This window comes from Caenorhabditis elegans, chromosome I, assembly GCF_000002985.6.
Source record: "Caenorhabditis elegans chromosome I".
Taxonomy (NCBI): domain Eukaryota; kingdom Metazoa; phylum Nematoda; class Chromadorea; order Rhabditida; family Rhabditidae; genus Caenorhabditis; species Caenorhabditis elegans.
Window position 1 is genome coordinate 13585973 of NC_003279.8, and position 17528 is coordinate 13603500.

The 17528-nt window shown below is 33.3% G+C and overlaps 3 protein-coding genes across 4 annotated transcripts; all 3 read right to left on the bottom strand.

The window, feature by feature from the left end:
* Positions 1-219: 219 nt before the first annotated feature.
* On the bottom strand, positions 220-2859 carry vps-28 (Vacuolar protein sorting-associated protein 28 homolog). 2 transcript variants are annotated; one of them, NM_060981.7, is made up of 3 exons: positions 2756-2859; positions 1683-1945; positions 220-568 (listed from the first exon to the last, which is right to left on the bottom strand). In NM_060981.7, exons 1-3 carry the CDS (start codon positions 2850-2852, stop codon positions 296-298), a joined length of 633 nt encoding a protein of 210 aa, NP_493382.1. In that variant the 5' UTR covers positions 2853-2859; the 3' UTR covers positions 220-295. The 2 variants fall into 2 exon arrangements, 1 of the variants encoding a protein (NP_493382.1); NR_023947.1 differs by lacking the exons at positions 1683-1945; positions 2756-2859 and adding an exon at positions 880-968 and having other exon boundaries at positions 296-568.
* A 242-nt stretch (positions 2860-3101) lies between these two features.
* On the bottom strand, positions 3102-12533 carry eipr-1 (EARP-interacting protein 1). The gene is made up of 5 exons (NM_060982.7): positions 12410-12533; positions 12190-12322; positions 7377-7788; positions 6083-6385; positions 3102-3566 (listed from the first exon to the last, which is right to left on the bottom strand). The coding sequence occupies exons 1-5, from the start codon at positions 12530-12532 to the stop codon at positions 3449-3451; spliced, it is 1089 nt and encodes a 362-aa protein (NP_493383.1). The 5' UTR covers position 12533; the 3' UTR covers positions 3102-3448.
* Positions 12534-12636: 103 nt separating this feature from the next.
* Positions 12637-17421, bottom strand: Y87G2A.13 (Lysosomal cobalamin transporter; the record flags this gene model as incomplete). The annotated part of the gene is made up of 6 exons (NM_060984.7): positions 12637-13346; positions 14551-14725; positions 15756-15965; positions 16012-16512; positions 17174-17269; positions 17318-17421. The coding sequence occupies 6 exons, from the start codon at positions 17419-17421 to the stop codon at positions 13026-13028; spliced, it is 1407 nt and encodes a 468-aa protein (NP_493385.2). The 3' UTR covers positions 12637-13025.
* Positions 17422-17528: the final 107 nt, after the last annotated feature.

Here is a 17528-nt window from a genome sequence, read left to right on the forward strand (position 1 = left end):
AATGAGCAATATGATTTTGAATTTCTCATTAATAACATTTATTCATTAAAAGAACGAAATGTGAATGAAAAAGAAGCTGCCACTAAGCCTAAGCCTAAGCTTAGTACGTATTATAACAAGAGCGGCTAGGTCTAATTTAAAGGTTCTGTTCAATTTTCATATCTTTAACGATTTGAATCCCTGAAAAATGTGGAGAAAAACGGAGACTACAAACTACAAAAATGGGTTCATTTTTCAGACAAATTCATCGAAAGTGATTTTAAAAAAGCGGCAGATATTTACACAGAAAAATAAATTAATGCTTAAGCTCATTGAGTGCCTTATTGAATGCCTGATAGGCAGACTCGACATCGAAGATCATTTGACGAGCATCTTCATCCGAAATCTCATCGGAAGCAGCCATCGAAGACAGACGATCATGCCATTTTTTGACTTTTGTAGTTACAATTGCATCAATTGGGACACGACTAGTTGTATTAATTGCATTATAAAGATCATCAAGTCCTGGGTACAAATCATCAACGGCACGGGTATTGAGACGGAGAGCATCGAGGAATGTGATGAATTGCTGGAAAAATTAGGAGATTATAGTTTGTAGTTTGTAGTTTGTAGTCTAGTTTTTCGGAGCGAAATTTAAAAAAAAACTTTTTTTTACAGTTTGAAAAAAAAAACGTTTTCACTGAAAAATTTGTAAAAAACGCTCAAACTACAAACTATACACATCCAAAATTAGTTTTGTACTTTGCCACGTGGATTCTTGATGAGGCTACATGGCTACAAACTACAAAAACTGTTTTTTTTTTCAGTTTAAACATCAGAGATTTACAATTTTGACATGGTTGATGAGAGCTGCTTTTGTAGTTTGTAGCCTCAACCAACTATTGAAGCCCGAGAATCCACGTGGCAGCAGCCGCTTTTACACTACAAAGCCAATTATTTTTGTAGTTTGTAGTTTGTAGCCTCAGCCAACTCGATTCTAAATACATTCTATTGAATCCAAAAAAAAAAGGTTTTTTTGTAGTTTGTAGCCGTTTGGTCCACGTGGCAAAAAAAATATTTTCGGATGCCCGATATAGTTTGTAGTTTGTAGTTTGAGCTGTTCCTTCGGATTTCTCAAGAAAAAACGAAAATTTTTCCAAAAATTTTAGATTTTGAATTCGGAATTTTCATTGCTCAATACAAAAAAATTAGTCCAAAACCAAGAATTCTAGCCAAAATTTGTGAAAGATTCTCCTCGGGGAGTACACGAGAGCAGCGTAAATCGACACAAGAGACGGGGAATTTTTTTTTAAATTTAAATTATGTTTTCCTGGTAATCGAAAAAGAAAAAATCGGAAATTTTTGAAAAAATTTAAATTTTCAATAATTTCAACATTTTTTTCTGAAATAACATTGAAAACATTTTTGGTTGAGGCTCATAAAAATTTGTAGTTTGTAGTCGCTGAGCCTCAACCAAGTCCAAATCGATAATTTTCGTGTAGTTTGTATTCAATTTTCAATTTTTAATCGGAAACTTTCGTTTTTTCCAAAAATTTTCAAATTTAGAACAATAATTGCAAAATTTCTCTCCGGATATTCGCCTTTTTTTTCCAAAAATCACTGAAAATTCTTGGTTGAGGCTCAAAAAATTTTGTAGTTTGTAGTCACTGGGCCTCAACCAAGTGTAGTTTGTGTGTATTAACCTCGACTATCGACGCAATATGTTTCAGAACATTTCCCTGATCATCTTTCACAGTAATCGGTCGTCCTTCTCGAATTCTTTCAATTGCAGCCGGACAATGAAGTCGATACTTTTTCGCGAAATCTTCAATACTCGTTGCTCCGTGCACTAGACGCATTGTTACTTTGTATTGATCGATTAGTTTGAAGCATTCTGATTTATATTCATCAGCTGATACGTGATCACGGCTGAACATCTTTTCCAAGTGCTCCAGAGCGTTGAGAACTGCAAAAAAATACATTTTTAATAGGTTTTTGAACAGAAATTAAGTTTTTTTTTGCTAATTTTCACAATTTTTTTTCCGAAATTCGTTTTTAAATCGATTTACAACAGTTTTCCGATAAAAATAGCATTCGAACGGAAAAATTCACTTATAAACTCGAAATTTATATTTTGGTGAGGCGCTCTGCGCGGTTTGTAGTTTGTAGTCTCTGAGCCTCACTCAAACAATTTTTCGTGAATAATGGGGGTTTATAACCGAATTTTCAAGTGTTTTTCGTGAAAAATTGTTCGAAAACGTAATTTTATTCGAATTTTCACGACTTTTTCTGAAAAAAAACATTTTTTTGGTATCTTCCAATCAAAAAAATCTATTTTCAGAGCGAAAGTATAGAAATTAAACAGATTTTTCATTAAAATTAAAATTAAAAACTTTAAATACGAGTTTGTAGTGTATTTTTCCGATGAAAACTACATTATGAAAGAAAATTTCGCTTTTTTCAAGCGAAAACTCGAAATTTATACTTTGGTGAGGCTCAGCTCGGTTTGTAGTTTGTAGTGTGAGCCTCAACCATTTTTATTGGCGATTTTAGAGAAGTAATATCGATTTTTGCGTGTTTTTTCGGCTAAAATGGTGATTTTTTCACTATCTCCAGATAAAATCTCGAAAAATCTCGAAAAAAAAGCCAAATTATTGAGTTTTAGCGGAAATTTTTCGAAAAATCGATAGTTTCTCAAGAAAATCTATGGAAATACGCCATTTTAACGCGATTTTCTTATAGAAATTTTATATTTCAGCAATATCATGCAACAAACCTGCAAAAAGCTCGGACAAATTCTCCATTTGCTCGCGTTCCGAGTGATTTTCGAACAAACGCACTTCTCGCATCAAATTCGCGTTTTGTGACGACATTTTCCTACTGAAAATTGAGAAAATTAATTAAATTATTCATAAAATACAAAGAAACAGCGGAATTTTCGAGGGAAAATGAAGAAAATCAATAAAAATTGCGAAAAATGTCGGCGAAAAAGTGTTTAGCAAAAAAAAATAGTGCAAGTGCGCTCCGCTGGACTCATGGTTTCTTTTGGCGGAGATTTGAATAAGGAATTTCAGCGATTTAAAATAACGCATTTTAGAGCTTTATAGAGCAAAAAAACAGGGTTAAAGCAATAAAAATCCATTTTTAAACTTCAAAATCATTAAAATATATTATTTTATACATACAAAAACCATTATTTCAACTGAAAACCGCCTGCGACTGAAAATAAAGCAAATATATTTTATAGTGATAAGAAAAATGATAAGCTATTACGAAATTGTAGTTATGAGTCATTTTTTCCACCGAAAGAACAGAAAAAGCGGGTTTAGCTGAGAAAATAGGAAAAAATCAATAAAAATTTGGACAATTTTAGGAGAAAATAGCGAAAACCCGTAGAATCCCATGGAATAATGCAATAAATATAACTTTTTACATGAAAAATTAATAGAAATTGCAGAATATCAATAAATTAAAGCTGCATTAGAGCGTATTTGTGTTTTCGTGACACATTTGAGACAATCATTCGTCCATCGTACGATAATGAGGCAAATGTCCACGGATCGGCTGAAGACCAAGCGCAGGCGTATCTGAAATAGTGAAAATTGGTGGGGAAAATCATTTTTAGCCATGAAAATCAAGGAAAAAGCAGAAAAACTGCTTGGTTGAGGCTTAAAGACTACAAACTACACCAATTCACAGCCTCAACCAATTTTGGTGAGGCTGAGGATTTCGTGTAGTTTGTAGTCGCTTAGCCTCAACCAAACGGGTTTTCCTGGTTTTTTAAGTGAAAATTGTAAAAATGTATGGAAATAAAACTAATTTTTTTTGTCGCGGAAATGCTCGATTTTAGACCATTTTCGTTGGATATTTCTGCGCAGAAATAGCAAAAATCGGTTGAAAATCGATTTTTGTTCCCGAAATGTTAATTTTTTGAAAGAAAAACTCAAATTTTCAATGATTTACGGTGATTTCTCAAATTTTTAATAAATTTTAATTTTATATTTTTTAATCGAAAAAACGCCCAAAAACTGAAAATTGGTTGAGGCTCATAGTTTTGTGTAGTTTGTAGTGTGTGAGCCTCAACGAAACAGTTTTTCACATTTTTTGTGAGTTTTTAGGGAACAAAATTGGATTTTCTGGAAGTGAATTCAAATTTCAAAAAATCTATTCAAAAATTCAACGTTTTTTCCCAAAAATTGCCAAATTGCAGTTTTTGGTTGAGTCTGAAAAATTGTGTAGTTTGTAGTCTCTTAGCCTCAACCAAGCTACAAATTCACTTTTTAGGAATTTTTGAATGTAAAAATTGTTGATTTTTCCGGAAAAAAAAAGAAAATGTCTAAAAAACCCTAAATTTCAACATTCAAAGCTCAAAAAATGTCAAAAAATCGGTTGAGGCTGAGAATTTAGTGTAGTTTGTAGTCTCTGAGCCTCACCAATTCTAAAATTTGACTTTTTGAAGGTAAAAACGGCTAAATTTTCAGGAATTAAAAGCGAATTCAACTTTTTTTTTGAAATTTTTTTTTTCAAAAAAAGTGTTTTAGAATTTCGTGTAGTTTGTAGTGTATAACACATATTCTCATGTGCGCACAAAACAAGAAAAAAACCGTTCTGGCTACAAACTACAGTATTCCACAGCCTCAACCAATTTTAGTGAGGCTGAGAATTTCGTATAGTTTGTAGTCTCCTAGCCTCAACCAAGCAATTTTTCTGGGTTTTTCCTATTTTTTAAGTTTTTAAGTGAATTTTATGAAAATAAAACTAATTTTCAATTTTCTGAAAGAAAAACTTAGACTTTCAATGAATACCGCAATAACCGAACATTGGTTGAGGCTCACAATTTTGTGTAGTTTGTAGTGTGTGAGCCTCAACGAAACAGTTTTTCACATTTTTCGCAAGTTTTTAGGGAACAAAATTGGATTTTTCGGAAATAAACTTTTTTTCTCCAAAATTTGTCCAATTGCAATTTTCAAAAAGTCGCCAAAAATTGGTTGAGGCTAAAAAATCGTGTAGGTTGTAGTCTCTTAGCCTCAACCAGGCTACAAATTCACTTTTTAGGAATTTTTGAATGTAAAAATTGTTGATTTTTCCAGAAAAAAAAGAAAATGTCTAAAAAACCCTAAATTTCAACATTCAAAGCTCAAAAAATGTCAAAAAATCGGTTGAGGCTGAGAATTTAGTGTAGTTTGTAGTCTCTGAGCCTCACCAATTCTAAAATTTGACTTTTTGAAGGTAAAAACGGCTAAATTTTCAGGAATTAAAAGCGAATTCAACTTTTTTTTTGAAATTTTTTTTTTCAAAAAAAGTGTTTTAGAATTTCGTGTAGTTTGTAGTGTATAACACATATTCTCATGTGCGCACAAAACAAGAAAAAAACCGTTCTGGCTACAAACTACAGTATTCCACAGCCTCAACCAATTTTAGTGAGGCTGAGAATTTCGTATAGTTTGTAGTCTCCTAGCCTCAACCAAGCAATTTTTCTGGGTTTTTCCTATTTTTTAAGTTTTTAAGTGAATTTTATGAAAATAAAACTAATTTTCAATTTTCTGAAAGAAAAACTTAGACTTTCAATGAATACCGCAATAACCGAACATTGGTTGAGGCTCACAATTTTGTGTAGTTTGTAGTGTGTGAGCCTCAACGAAACAGTTTTTCACATTTTTCGCAAGTTTTTAGGGAACAAAATTGGATTTTTCGGAAATAAACTTTTTTTCTCCAAAATTTGTCCAATTGCAATTTTCAAAAAGTCGCCAAAAATTGGTTGAGGCTAAAAAATCGTGTAGGTTGTAGTCTCTTAGCCTCAACCAGGCTACAAATTCACTTTTTAGGAATTTTTGAATGTAAAAATTGTTGATTTTTCCAGAAAAAAAAGAAAATGTCTAAAAAACCCTAAATTTCAACATTCAAAGCTCAAAAAATGTCAAAAAATCGGTTGAGGCTGAGAATTTAGTGTAGTTTGTAGTCTCCTAGCCTCAACCAAGCAATTTTTCTGGTTTTTTCTCCATTTTTCACTTTTTTAAAAGGATTTTTTGTAGGTAAAAATGGTTTTTTATTTTCAGGGAATAAATGCGATTTTTGTGTAGTTTGTAGTGTGTATAACACGTACACACTATCCTCATGCTCATCAATTCGTTCCAATTGTCCATCTTGTAGTTTTTCCACTAAATCATCATCTTCTTCCTCTTCCTCATCATCTCGAAATTCAATCTGCTGTTCACTACTAACACTTTGAGCACATGAAAGTACTACAGAAGCGTCTGAACCGCCCGTCAGCAATAATTGATCGTGTACCGGATGAAATCGTACACTCCAAACCCAGTGAGCATGGGGATGTAGTGACGTCAGAGCTGATGACGTGGAACGTGTATCCCAAATTCTGACGTAACCATCGTCCCCGCATGTTGCGATTCTGTAAAGAAAATTTTCGTTTTTTTTTTTTTTGAAATTGTGTAGTTTGTAGTGTGAATTTTAGGAAATAGCAGTATGCCAGTTTTGTAGTTTTGTAGTTTGTAGTCTGTGTGTAGCCTCAACCAACTTTTTTTCTGTTGTTAACGATTTTTTTTGGTTGAATTTTCGGAAAACACCTAATTTTCAAATGATGTTCGTGGTAATTTTGTAGTTTGTAGTGCGTCAGGTAGACTACAAACTACAAAACATAAGAATTATCTTTTTTAGACTATATAAAATTAATTTTTCGAAAAAAAATTTAACTTTCATATAATAAATTTCAATTTTTCATATTTTAAAAATCGTTTTTTTTTCAGAAAACTGAAAAATTGTGTTTTTGGAGAAAAAATATAGTTTGTAGTGTGACAGCAACTACAAAAAATTAAAAATTTTCTGAAATATTTTTTCAATTCAAGAAAATAAAAAAATAAAATTTTTTGGCATTTTTAAAAAAATTCCGTTTTTGTAGTTTGTAGCGAGTAATTTTGCGAATTTAATTTTTATGAAATAAAACAAATTTGTAGTTTGTAGTATTTAATTTTCAAATAATATTTTTTTTAATTTAAAAAAACTGTTTTTTTTGCAAGAAAACTGAAAATTTTTGGTTTTTTATTTTTGATTTTGGAAAAAAATATAATGGAGTTTGTAGTGTGTAGTTTGTAGTGTGTAAGCTAGGCTACAAACTACAAAAATTTATAATTAAACACAACGAAACATTCCAAAAAATCGACAATTTTTTAATTCAAGAAAATCAAAAACTTCAATTTTTTTTGGCATTTTATTAAAAATTTCGGTTTTTTTGTAGTTTGTAGCCTAATTTAACGAGTAATTTTTCGATTTTTTTTTGATTTTTTTGGAAAATTTTCGATAAAAAATACAATTGTTGGTAATTTCTTTCTCTAGAATTTTTTTGTAGTTTGTAGTTTGTAGTCTCCCTACAAAAAACCACCTACACATGCTGTAAATTCGGATTAAAATCCATAGAAATCGTGCGATGAATATGTGCATCTCGAATTTTTAAATATTCATTATCAGTCCGACAATCAATGCACCATGCTGTTCTTCCACCAGTTACTCCCAACATATTTCCATCATGATGCGGGCTCCACGTGGCACTGAACATCTCATCTTCCTCGTTTTCCAGCGGAATTTTCAAGTTTTGCACAATTTCCGGACCATTTTCCATGTTTAAAAGTTGAATTTCCGGTCGAAATGGCGTCATTGCTGCACATTTCATCGAATTTGGCTCCCATTCTAGACATGACATCACTTGTTCAGTTGGTAGACGAGAAACTGTTTCAAGTGTTCGTTTATCTTCTTCAATATTCCATATTGTGATCGAATGTGTTCCGCCGAGACTGCTGACTGCAAAATGTATCGAATTTTAGGGAAAAAATCGAAAAAAATTGGAAAAAAATGCGTTAATTTGCGTTAAAATTGAGTTTGGTTGAGGCTCACACTACAAACTACAATTCTTCTAGCCTCAACCATTTGATGGTGAGGCTCAGAAATTGTGTAGTGTTTGAATTTGAGCCTCAACCAAATTCAAAAATGATTTTTGTTTCAGAATTTTTCGAAAATTGTAGTTTGTAGTTTGAAGTCAAAGGAAAAAAATGGAAAAAAATGCATTAATTTACGTTAAAATTGAATTTGGTTGAGGCTAAAATTCTGTAGTTTGTAGTCTGAGCCTCAACCAAATTCTAGTGTTTTTTTCTAAGTGTTTTTTGTCAGAAGTGTTCAAAAATTATAGTTTGTAGCTAAAATAAATATTTTCCGAATTTTCAACAAATGTAGTTTGTAGTTTGTAGTCTTAAAATACGAATTTTTAGGGAAAAGCGGAAAAAATGCATAAATTTATGCTAAAAATGAATTTGGTTGAGGCTCACACTACAAACTACAATTTTTCCAGCCTCAACCAATGCGTGAGGCTCCGAAATTCTGTAGTTTGTAGTCTCAGCCTCAACCAAATTCCAAAGTGGTTTTTATGTGAAAATTTGTAGTTTGTAGTCAAAAGTGATTTTTCCGAATTTTTCAAAAACACTGTAGTTTGTAGTCTTAAAATACGATTTTTGAGAGGAAAAAACAAAAAAAGCGTTAATTCACTCTAAAATTGAATGTGGGTGAGGCTCACACTACAAACTACAATTTTTCTAGCCTCTACCAATGGTTGAGGCTAAGAAATTGTGTAGTTTGTAGTCTGAGCCTCAACCAAATTTTTAAAACAGTTTTTTTTTTCAAAGTCAGGCACTGTAGTTTGTAGTCAAAACTAGTTTATTTCTGAATTTTTCAAAAAAAAAAGTAGTTTGTAGTGCACAATTATTGTCAAATCGCTTGCTCTTTGATTATGATTTCTGATCTTCTATTAGTCATAGGGAAACAATATTCCCGTCGTTCCCATCACATTACCACCTTCGCCCCCAACATTAGCATAATTCGATTTGTATGTATGGTATATAAGACGCTATTCTGTACATATAACATGGTTCAAGCATCAAACGGTTCTAGATGTAGAATCCCCTATTCATCCTTTCTGGACCCTCTACCCCTTTCTGATCCCTTAATCTATACATTCTTATTAACAAACTATTATACGGGAAATATTGGAATCCTTTTCCGTACATGGTGACCCAGTGGTGAAGAACAACTGCACCCAGTCAAGATGAGCAGTATTCTCAAAGCTCAACTCAACATTGCACGAAAAAAGTTGCAAAAGCAGATCAATCAGGCCAATCAACTCGTGAATGAAGTCAACAACGGACTTAACTCAACAGACAATGAAAATATCTACGACACAATAACAGAAGCCGCGGATGTTGCAAGAGAAATTCAATCGGAAATGAATCGAATCACCCAATATATGAAACAATGGAACAATCAATCACAATTGTTGGATAGTGAAGCTATCAACGAACACCAATCAACAAAAAGAAATTTCATGTCGGAATTGAAATTGTCCACCGATGTACTGTCTCAGCTCAAGGAGAAGTACAATGCATACATGAAAATGCACAAATCAAGAGGTCCCGACCAAGTGGACTACCCACCGTTTCCAGTTTTATCAACGGATTCAATTGTTCCTGAGTGCAATTCTAACTCAACAACACAAGATTCGGTTCCACAATATTCATATTCACCTGCAACTCACACTGATGTTCCTCTACTATTTATTAACAATCAACAACGGGCACATGAAAGTCAACAACATCACATATCCACTCATCAACAGGGACAAATGCATTTTAGTCCAATCCAGTCTCAAGGGATTTTCGGAGCTTGCTCAATTTCAACTCAGCAATTTTCTTCTACAATTTCATATATTCCGATTCAACCTGCTACTATTGCCATGCCTACTTTTAGCGGCGATATCTTGCACTATCAATCATTCATGGAGTTATTCAACACATTAATCGACAGTCAACCAATTGCGGAGATTTTCAAGTTCTACTATCTCAAATCAGCTCTTCAAGAAAATGCTGCTCGTATAATCCATCATTTACCACTCACTTCTGCAAACTATCATGTGGCTTGGAAATTGTTAAAAGAACGGTTCGATAATACTACAATACTTCGTCATCTTCTGTTGCGTAAACTTCAAGAAATTCAACCTGTGCCCAAGAACCACAGTTTGCAACAAATACAACAACTTTGGACTGAGTTTGTTTCCATTTTCAACCAATTGTGCAAAATACAACCTGACGCGGACAACACAATGATTGCCAACATTATCACAAGCAAACTACCACGTCGTTACATCAAGCGGATATATTTCGGACACCGAGGCTGTAATTATCTGGCATCAGAAATATTGGAGATGGTGCGGTCATTCATTCAAACAGACTTTATTGTGGATATAATTGCGAATGATGCTGAAGCACATCAATATTCAACTTACAACTGTGAAAGTCTTCAACCGGTATTCAAAAACCCAGTAACTGGAAATCACGTTCAACTAGAAGAAATTCATCATTCGAGCAAAGCAAACCATCACCCACAAAGAGTACAACATCATCTACAACAAAACAGTGTGCATACTTCAATTGCTGAACGAACAGATCAGCAACCACTTGTTGAGCCAACTTCTGGAATACAACTGACTTCATCAACAGCAGTGAAAATCAAGTCGAATATCAATGCAGAAACCTTAGAAATTCCTCCAATTGCTGAAATACCAAAACAAAAATGCAACCAATCGGAAATGAGCAGTACAGAAACTTTGGACCAAGTTCTCTCATTGCCAGTTCAACCCAAGATAATTTCAATTGGACTAGCTGCACAACAATTGCAAAGTGAACAGCTTGATGAAGAAAATCCAGCAATGGTTTTGGAATCCACTAACGAAGACGAGTTCGAAATTATTCCCATGGAAACTATCATCAGCAACAACGAAATCGGAAATCAAATTGACGTCGAGGACTCGCAGCAGTTGGATTCAAAGGATCAGTATCAAAAAGTATCAGAACTTCAAGATGATTTTATCGAAACCGTGGAAACAAAGTCCATAACGCGAATCAACAATGAAGGATTTTCTCCAGATGCAATGGAGAAATACGGACAAAGCAGAAGCAGTTTTTCTTCTGAAAAACACTCCACCACCACACATTACACGCCAGCTGAAGAATCACATAACTTTGGATTCAATCTTCACGTAGACCACAAGATAACAACTCAATGGCAAGATGATAAGCATCCCTGGGATCCAGGGACACAACAAAGATATCAACTAGCGCCTCGAACACAATGGATGCCTAAACCACTGCTCGATCAAGCAGCGATATTGTCATTTCTGAGTATACTGTATATTTTTAGCATTCCTCATGGACTTTCAACTTGCAATGTGTTTTCAATCTGGCCTCAATGGAATTTTGGAAACTCTAACAATTATTGGATGCCAATCGGACAAGGCTCACACTTCTTCTCTTATTTGCTGCGGCCTCGGAGCGCCGCCAATCTCCAATTTCGATTGCCAGAATTTTCAATGATATGCTACCAAAGATATCAAATCAAATCGACAATGGATTGTCCAAGATGCCGATAATTGTGCTACTCATGTAACTGCAAGCTGAGTTATTTTCTTGTTGTTTAAATTTTTCTTAACATTATCTGTCTAGTGCTAGAAAATAATTTCCCTCAAAGTATTGTATCCCAAATTCTTCAATCTTCAATTTTGTACTGATTCACTGGTTGTAATCTCCCACATATTCATCTCCCTTTTCCTTTTCCCTTTGGGAGTGTCAAATCGCTTGCTCTTTGATTATGATTTCTGATCTTCTATTAGTCATAGGGAAACAACATTCCCGTCGTTCCCATCACATTACCACCTTCGCCCCCAACATTAGCATAATTCGATTTGTATGTATGGTATATAAGACGCTATTCTGTACATATAACATGGTTCAAGCATCAAACGGTTCTAGATGTAGAATCCCCTATTCATCCTTTCTGGACCCTCTACCCCTTTTTGATCCCTTAATCTATACATTCTTATTAACAAACTATTATACGGGAAATATTGGAATCCTTTTCCGTACAATTATTATTCGTATCTATCAAAAACCGTAAAAATATCGGGATTTCTGTTTAAAATTTTTTTCATTAAAAATTGTAGTTTGTAGTCCCTATTGAATTTTCTGAACTTTTGTAGTTGTATGTAGTTTGTAGTGTACGCTACATATCTAAAGCTTTTCCGGGTGTAGTTTGTAGTCGGATCCTCAAAGTTTTCGAAAAACTCCTCAAAAAGTTTGTAGTTTGTAGTTTGTAGTCCCTTACAATCAGCGGTACACGTGGCCAGAATGGTGCTCTTCGTCGGATGAGCAGCAATTGCACGTACTTCTCCAGCTGGATGCCGGAAGGTTTTTGACATTAGACGAGACGCTTCTGGATCCATGAATAACTTGTTAACCTGCAAAAAAAAAACATGTTGAGTGAGGCTCACAGACTACAAACTACAAAGTTGACTTAGCCTCAACCAAACCCAAGCAAAATTCACCTGATTTTTGTCGTTTTTAATATTATTCGTTCCGACTAAAAAGCAAATATTCTCCTCGTCAGCCGTCATTGACGTCATACATCTCGCCTCACAATCCATACCGAACATTAAACATTCACTCATTCTGAAAAAAGTTATCTGAAAATGTTGAATAATCTCAAATTCAAAAATAATAGAAATCCGTCAATATTACGGTAAAACACAAAAAATTAAAAAAAAAAAGAACTACACATAAAATCTTAATTAATTAAAAAAATTTTTAAAAACACACACAATTTAAGGCAATTTAAAGCTGTGAAAGAGCTGATTTTGGTGGAAATTGAGCAGAATTTCAGATTCGAAAAGAAAAAATTATTACAAAAAAAAAAGAAAGAGAAGAACGCAATCTATTATGAATATAATAACAAGAAAAAGGAGACGATGCTATAAACTATGCTAACTGGTTACCGGATTACACTATAAACTACAAGTAAATTTTGTTGAGGCTATCAATAGTTCAATAGCTATCAATAGAGTTTTTGTTTTTTCAACTAAAAAAATTTCAAGACTTATTTAATTTAAAATCCATGTTAACAGTATATATTCTGTATTGTAGTTTGTAGTGTACACCTTAATCCTAATTAGAAGTATTGGTTCCGGTATTACCAACAAAATACGAATGATATACAACACCTAACAATTGAAGAGTGAAATTAATCAAAATAGTAACGACAAGAAGAAATGAGAAGAATGCTCTACAAATCGATGCATCAAATACAAAACGAATCGGTCCACTCAATGCGAGTGTATTCAATTCGGTATTTGATTGTGGTGTCGGTGCTCCAATCCATGACAGATTTCCGGTTGTTTTGAGAAGAAGGGCGAACAGGAGGGCTAATACTGCTGGACCAAAGTATTGAAGTGCTGCACAACACAGGTAACGGTAGTAGCGATAGATCTGGAAAAAATCATTTTATTTGACTAATTATTAACTCTAGTGAGGATTTTGCTCTAAATAATATTTTTTTCAAGTTGCAATTATTGTGTCTCCATAATCTAAATAATTGCTACTAACTATTATGATACTAGCAAAATTGTACATTATCTATTAGTATCTATTAGTACTAGGTAATGTATCAAAACCATATTGTATTAATACCGTATGGAACATATTAGTACCTCATAGTATATGTATTAGTATTCTATAGAATGTAGACAGATTATATTAGTACTGTATAGTACTGTACACGTGTATTCAGCTCGACCAACGCCTCGAAAATTTTCAAAAAGGCGGGAAAAAATATTTGAATTTACCAAGAGGAATTTCACCGCAGCGCGTGCAAAAATGTCTGCATTTGCGCGTGACGGTGTTTGCATAAATTACACCAAATGGTCGAGCTGAAAACACGTCACGGCCCGGCAAGTGGTACGTGTACGCAATTTGTCTACCGTATTCCGTATGCCTGCTCGGCTGCGTTAACGCGTGTTTCTCAAAAACGACACGTTCATTTTTTAAAATTTGAAAAACAAAATGACCAAAAAATAATTCTCTAATTTTTGTACGTGAAGTTTTTTCCATAACTCGCGTATCAACCTGTGAGTGCAGTGGAGCGCATTTGCACTGATGTACCACTTGCCGGGCCGTGCACGTGCTGTATGAGTAAAAAACAATACCGTATTAGTTCCGTAGATTGCAGGTAGACTTAATAAACTCTATTGGTACAGTATAATACTCTTTTAGTATCGTATAGTACCGTATAGATCACATTAGTACCATTCAGTATTAATACCGTAATAGCTTTATCAGTATCGTACTGTATTAGTGTTCTATTTTGAGGTGACAAATTATTTGAACTCAACATTTTTAGTATTAAAATCAAATCGAACATCGAATTTTTTTTTTTTTCAAAATTTTTCTATCCCATCTTGGTATTTTGGCTAAAATGGATTTGTTGGTTTTTTTTCAGAGAAAACTTTTTTCTTTTTTTTAGTTCAAAAATAAGACAAACTTTCGAATTATTAGACTACAAACTACAAAAAAAAACGAATCTTTTTGGTTTCTGTTCTCGAATTTTGAAAAGACCTATTATGATTTTTATTGAGAATACTATAATGTTCAAAATTGCCAAATTTTGTAAAAAATTATGTAGTTTGTAGCTTACCATCGCCTGAATCGTGTAATTCTTGACTTTTCCGGCTTCTGCTCTCATTTCGGCAACCTTATCGTATGCCAAATTCAGGTGAGCTTGAAGATGTGAGACACGTGTCAAAAACTTGCTGAGCACCCAGCCAATAATCATGTAGATACGCAGAATATCCAGCTGGTCCAGGGACATTCTGCAATATGAGAATTTGTAGTATGTAGTTTGTAGTATGTAGTTTGTAGTATGTAGTTTGTAGTATGTAGTATGTAGTATGTAGTATGTAGTATGTAGTATGTAGTATGTAGTATGTAGTATGTAGTATGTAGTATGTAGTATGTAGTATGTAGTACGTAGTATGTAGTATGTAGTATGTAGTATGTAGTATGTAGCATGTAGTATGTAGTATGTAGTATGTAGTATGTAGTATGTAGTATGTAGTATGTAGTATGTAGTATGTAGTATGTAGTATGTAGTATGTAGTATGTAGTATGTAGTATGTAGTATGTAGTATGTAGTATGTAGTATGTAGTATGTAGTATGTAGTATGTAGTATGTAGTATGTAGTATGTAGTATGTAGTATGTAGTATGTAGTATGTAGTATGTAGTATGTAGTATGTAGTATGTAGTATGTAGTATGTAGTATGTTGTATGTTGTATGATGTATGTAGTATGATGTATGTAGTATGTAGCATGTAGTATGTAGTATGTAGTATGTAGTATGTAGTATGTAGTATGTAGTATGTTGTATGATGTATGTTGTATGATGTATGTTGTATGATGTATGTAGTATGTAGTATGTAGTATGTAGTATGTAGTATGTAGTATGTTGTATGATGTATGTTGTATGATGTATGTTGTATGATGTATGTAGTATGTAGCATGTGCATATGTTAAACGTTGCATGTAGTATGTTATATGAAGAATGTTATATGTAGCATTCAAAATGGAATGTTTAAAATTCAATATGTATTTTGTAGTATGTAGTATGTAGTATGTAGTATGTAGTATGTAGTATGTAGTATGTAGTATGTAGTATGTAGTATGTAGTATGTAGTATGTTGTATGATGTATGTAGTATGATGTATGTAGTATGTAGCATGTGCATATGTTAAACGTTGCATGTAGTATGTTATATGAAGAATGTTATATGTAGCATGCAAAATGGAATGTTTAAAATTCAATATGTATTTTGTAGTATGTAGAATGTAGTTTGTAGTCTTACACTTTTCTGGGTCCTTGAACAAGTTGATAAACCAATGGTTTTGAGTATGATGCCAAAATGAATGCGGGCAACAAAAAAGCGACGTGATCCAGCGATTTTTTAATTCTTCCATCATTTTCCAACGCCTTCAGATACATAATTGCACATCGGAAATTTGGGAAAACTAGCATCGCGGAGAGCATTGAGAAGAATACTGATAGGGAGATGTACCTGAAAGATTTTTAGTTTTTTTACAAACATTTTTTTGAAAAGTTACATCATCAATGGATTCGTTGGCCGATAGTCACGAATATTTGCAGTGGAGTTATCGAAGAGTCCAGAGCTTTCCACGAAATCCGCAATATTTGTACTCAATTTGTCGTAGGCTTCGAGCATTTGAATATCAAAAATGCGATGTGAATTCATTGCAAAAATGAACGAAAACAAGAAATATAGACATCCAATGGAAATCATGAATCCTCGTTCATCGACACTTGAAACCAAATACGAAGAGAGTGCAGTAAGTACTTGAAGTACAAACATAATGACAACAAGCATGAACACAATTGACACGTTGAAGTCACGATTGTCAGGCATTATGTAGTTGTAGACTTCTGATAGTGTGTAGACGAATAGGCATACAGGAATACACAGGCAGAGCCAATGAAGTGATGTGTACATTTCAAATTGGACGAGATCTTTCACGTCGACTGGATAGAGGTTCAATTGGAATGGTGAGGATTTTGGTAGGGAGAATCCTTCGGCGGCTTCGTCTTCTCTGCAAAAATAGGGAATGAATTGATAGGGAAGATCACTATAATAATACTTTATTACTATATTAATTAATAACACTATATTAACTAATATTAATAATGTAATAATGCACATTATATTTCCTCGATTAAAGGAACCTCGCTTTTACAGATTTTTTCTAATCTCATTTCCAGATTGGATAACTATGAATTGCATGAATACTGAATTTTATGTACGTTACTGATTATGTTCTATTCGAATTTTAATCTTCTAACACGATTTACTAAATCTTATCATATTAGTATTGCACCCTATATTTTAAATTCGACAGCTGTTCTCATCTGTCTTATTTTTTAAAAAATTGGCAACCGACCAAATACGTGATAGTTCTTTCTCTACCGTTTGTAGTTAACTACATATTGATATAATCAATAGAGATATAATATAGCCAAGTAAGGTAGTCATGTGCAATACTAATAGAGGAAGTATGATATTTTATTACATACTATCTAATTACGTTAATATCGTATTGCAAAACTGTGTTTGAAAATTCTCCGAATTTTTAACTTTTGTACATTTATCAATTTATCTGAAATTTTGACATTTATAATGGTATTAATACTATTTCTATTATACAAAATGCTTCTTTTCTCGGACTTTTCATTCATTTTTCCCATCCTAAATACCTCTTCTTCCGACGATTTCTCTGATTCATTTTCTCCTTAGTCGGTGGCAGCAATGCTTTGAGTTCTTGATTCGATGGTGCCAAGAATCGATAGAGTCTGGAATTTATAAACTAATTTTTTTCGCAATTTCAACCTCGAAATTACCCATTCGTCACAAAAATATCGATAAAATTAGCGCGGCGCACCAATTTTGATATCAAAGTGATTGCCACCAGGCATATCACCACGTGGAATCCCAGTATTGCCATCTGAAAGAGCGGGAGAATGTAGTTTGTAGTATGCACAACTATTTTTTTGTAGTTTGTAGTTTTTGAGCAGATTTTTTTGAAAGTCAAAATTTCTAAAAATTTCCGTA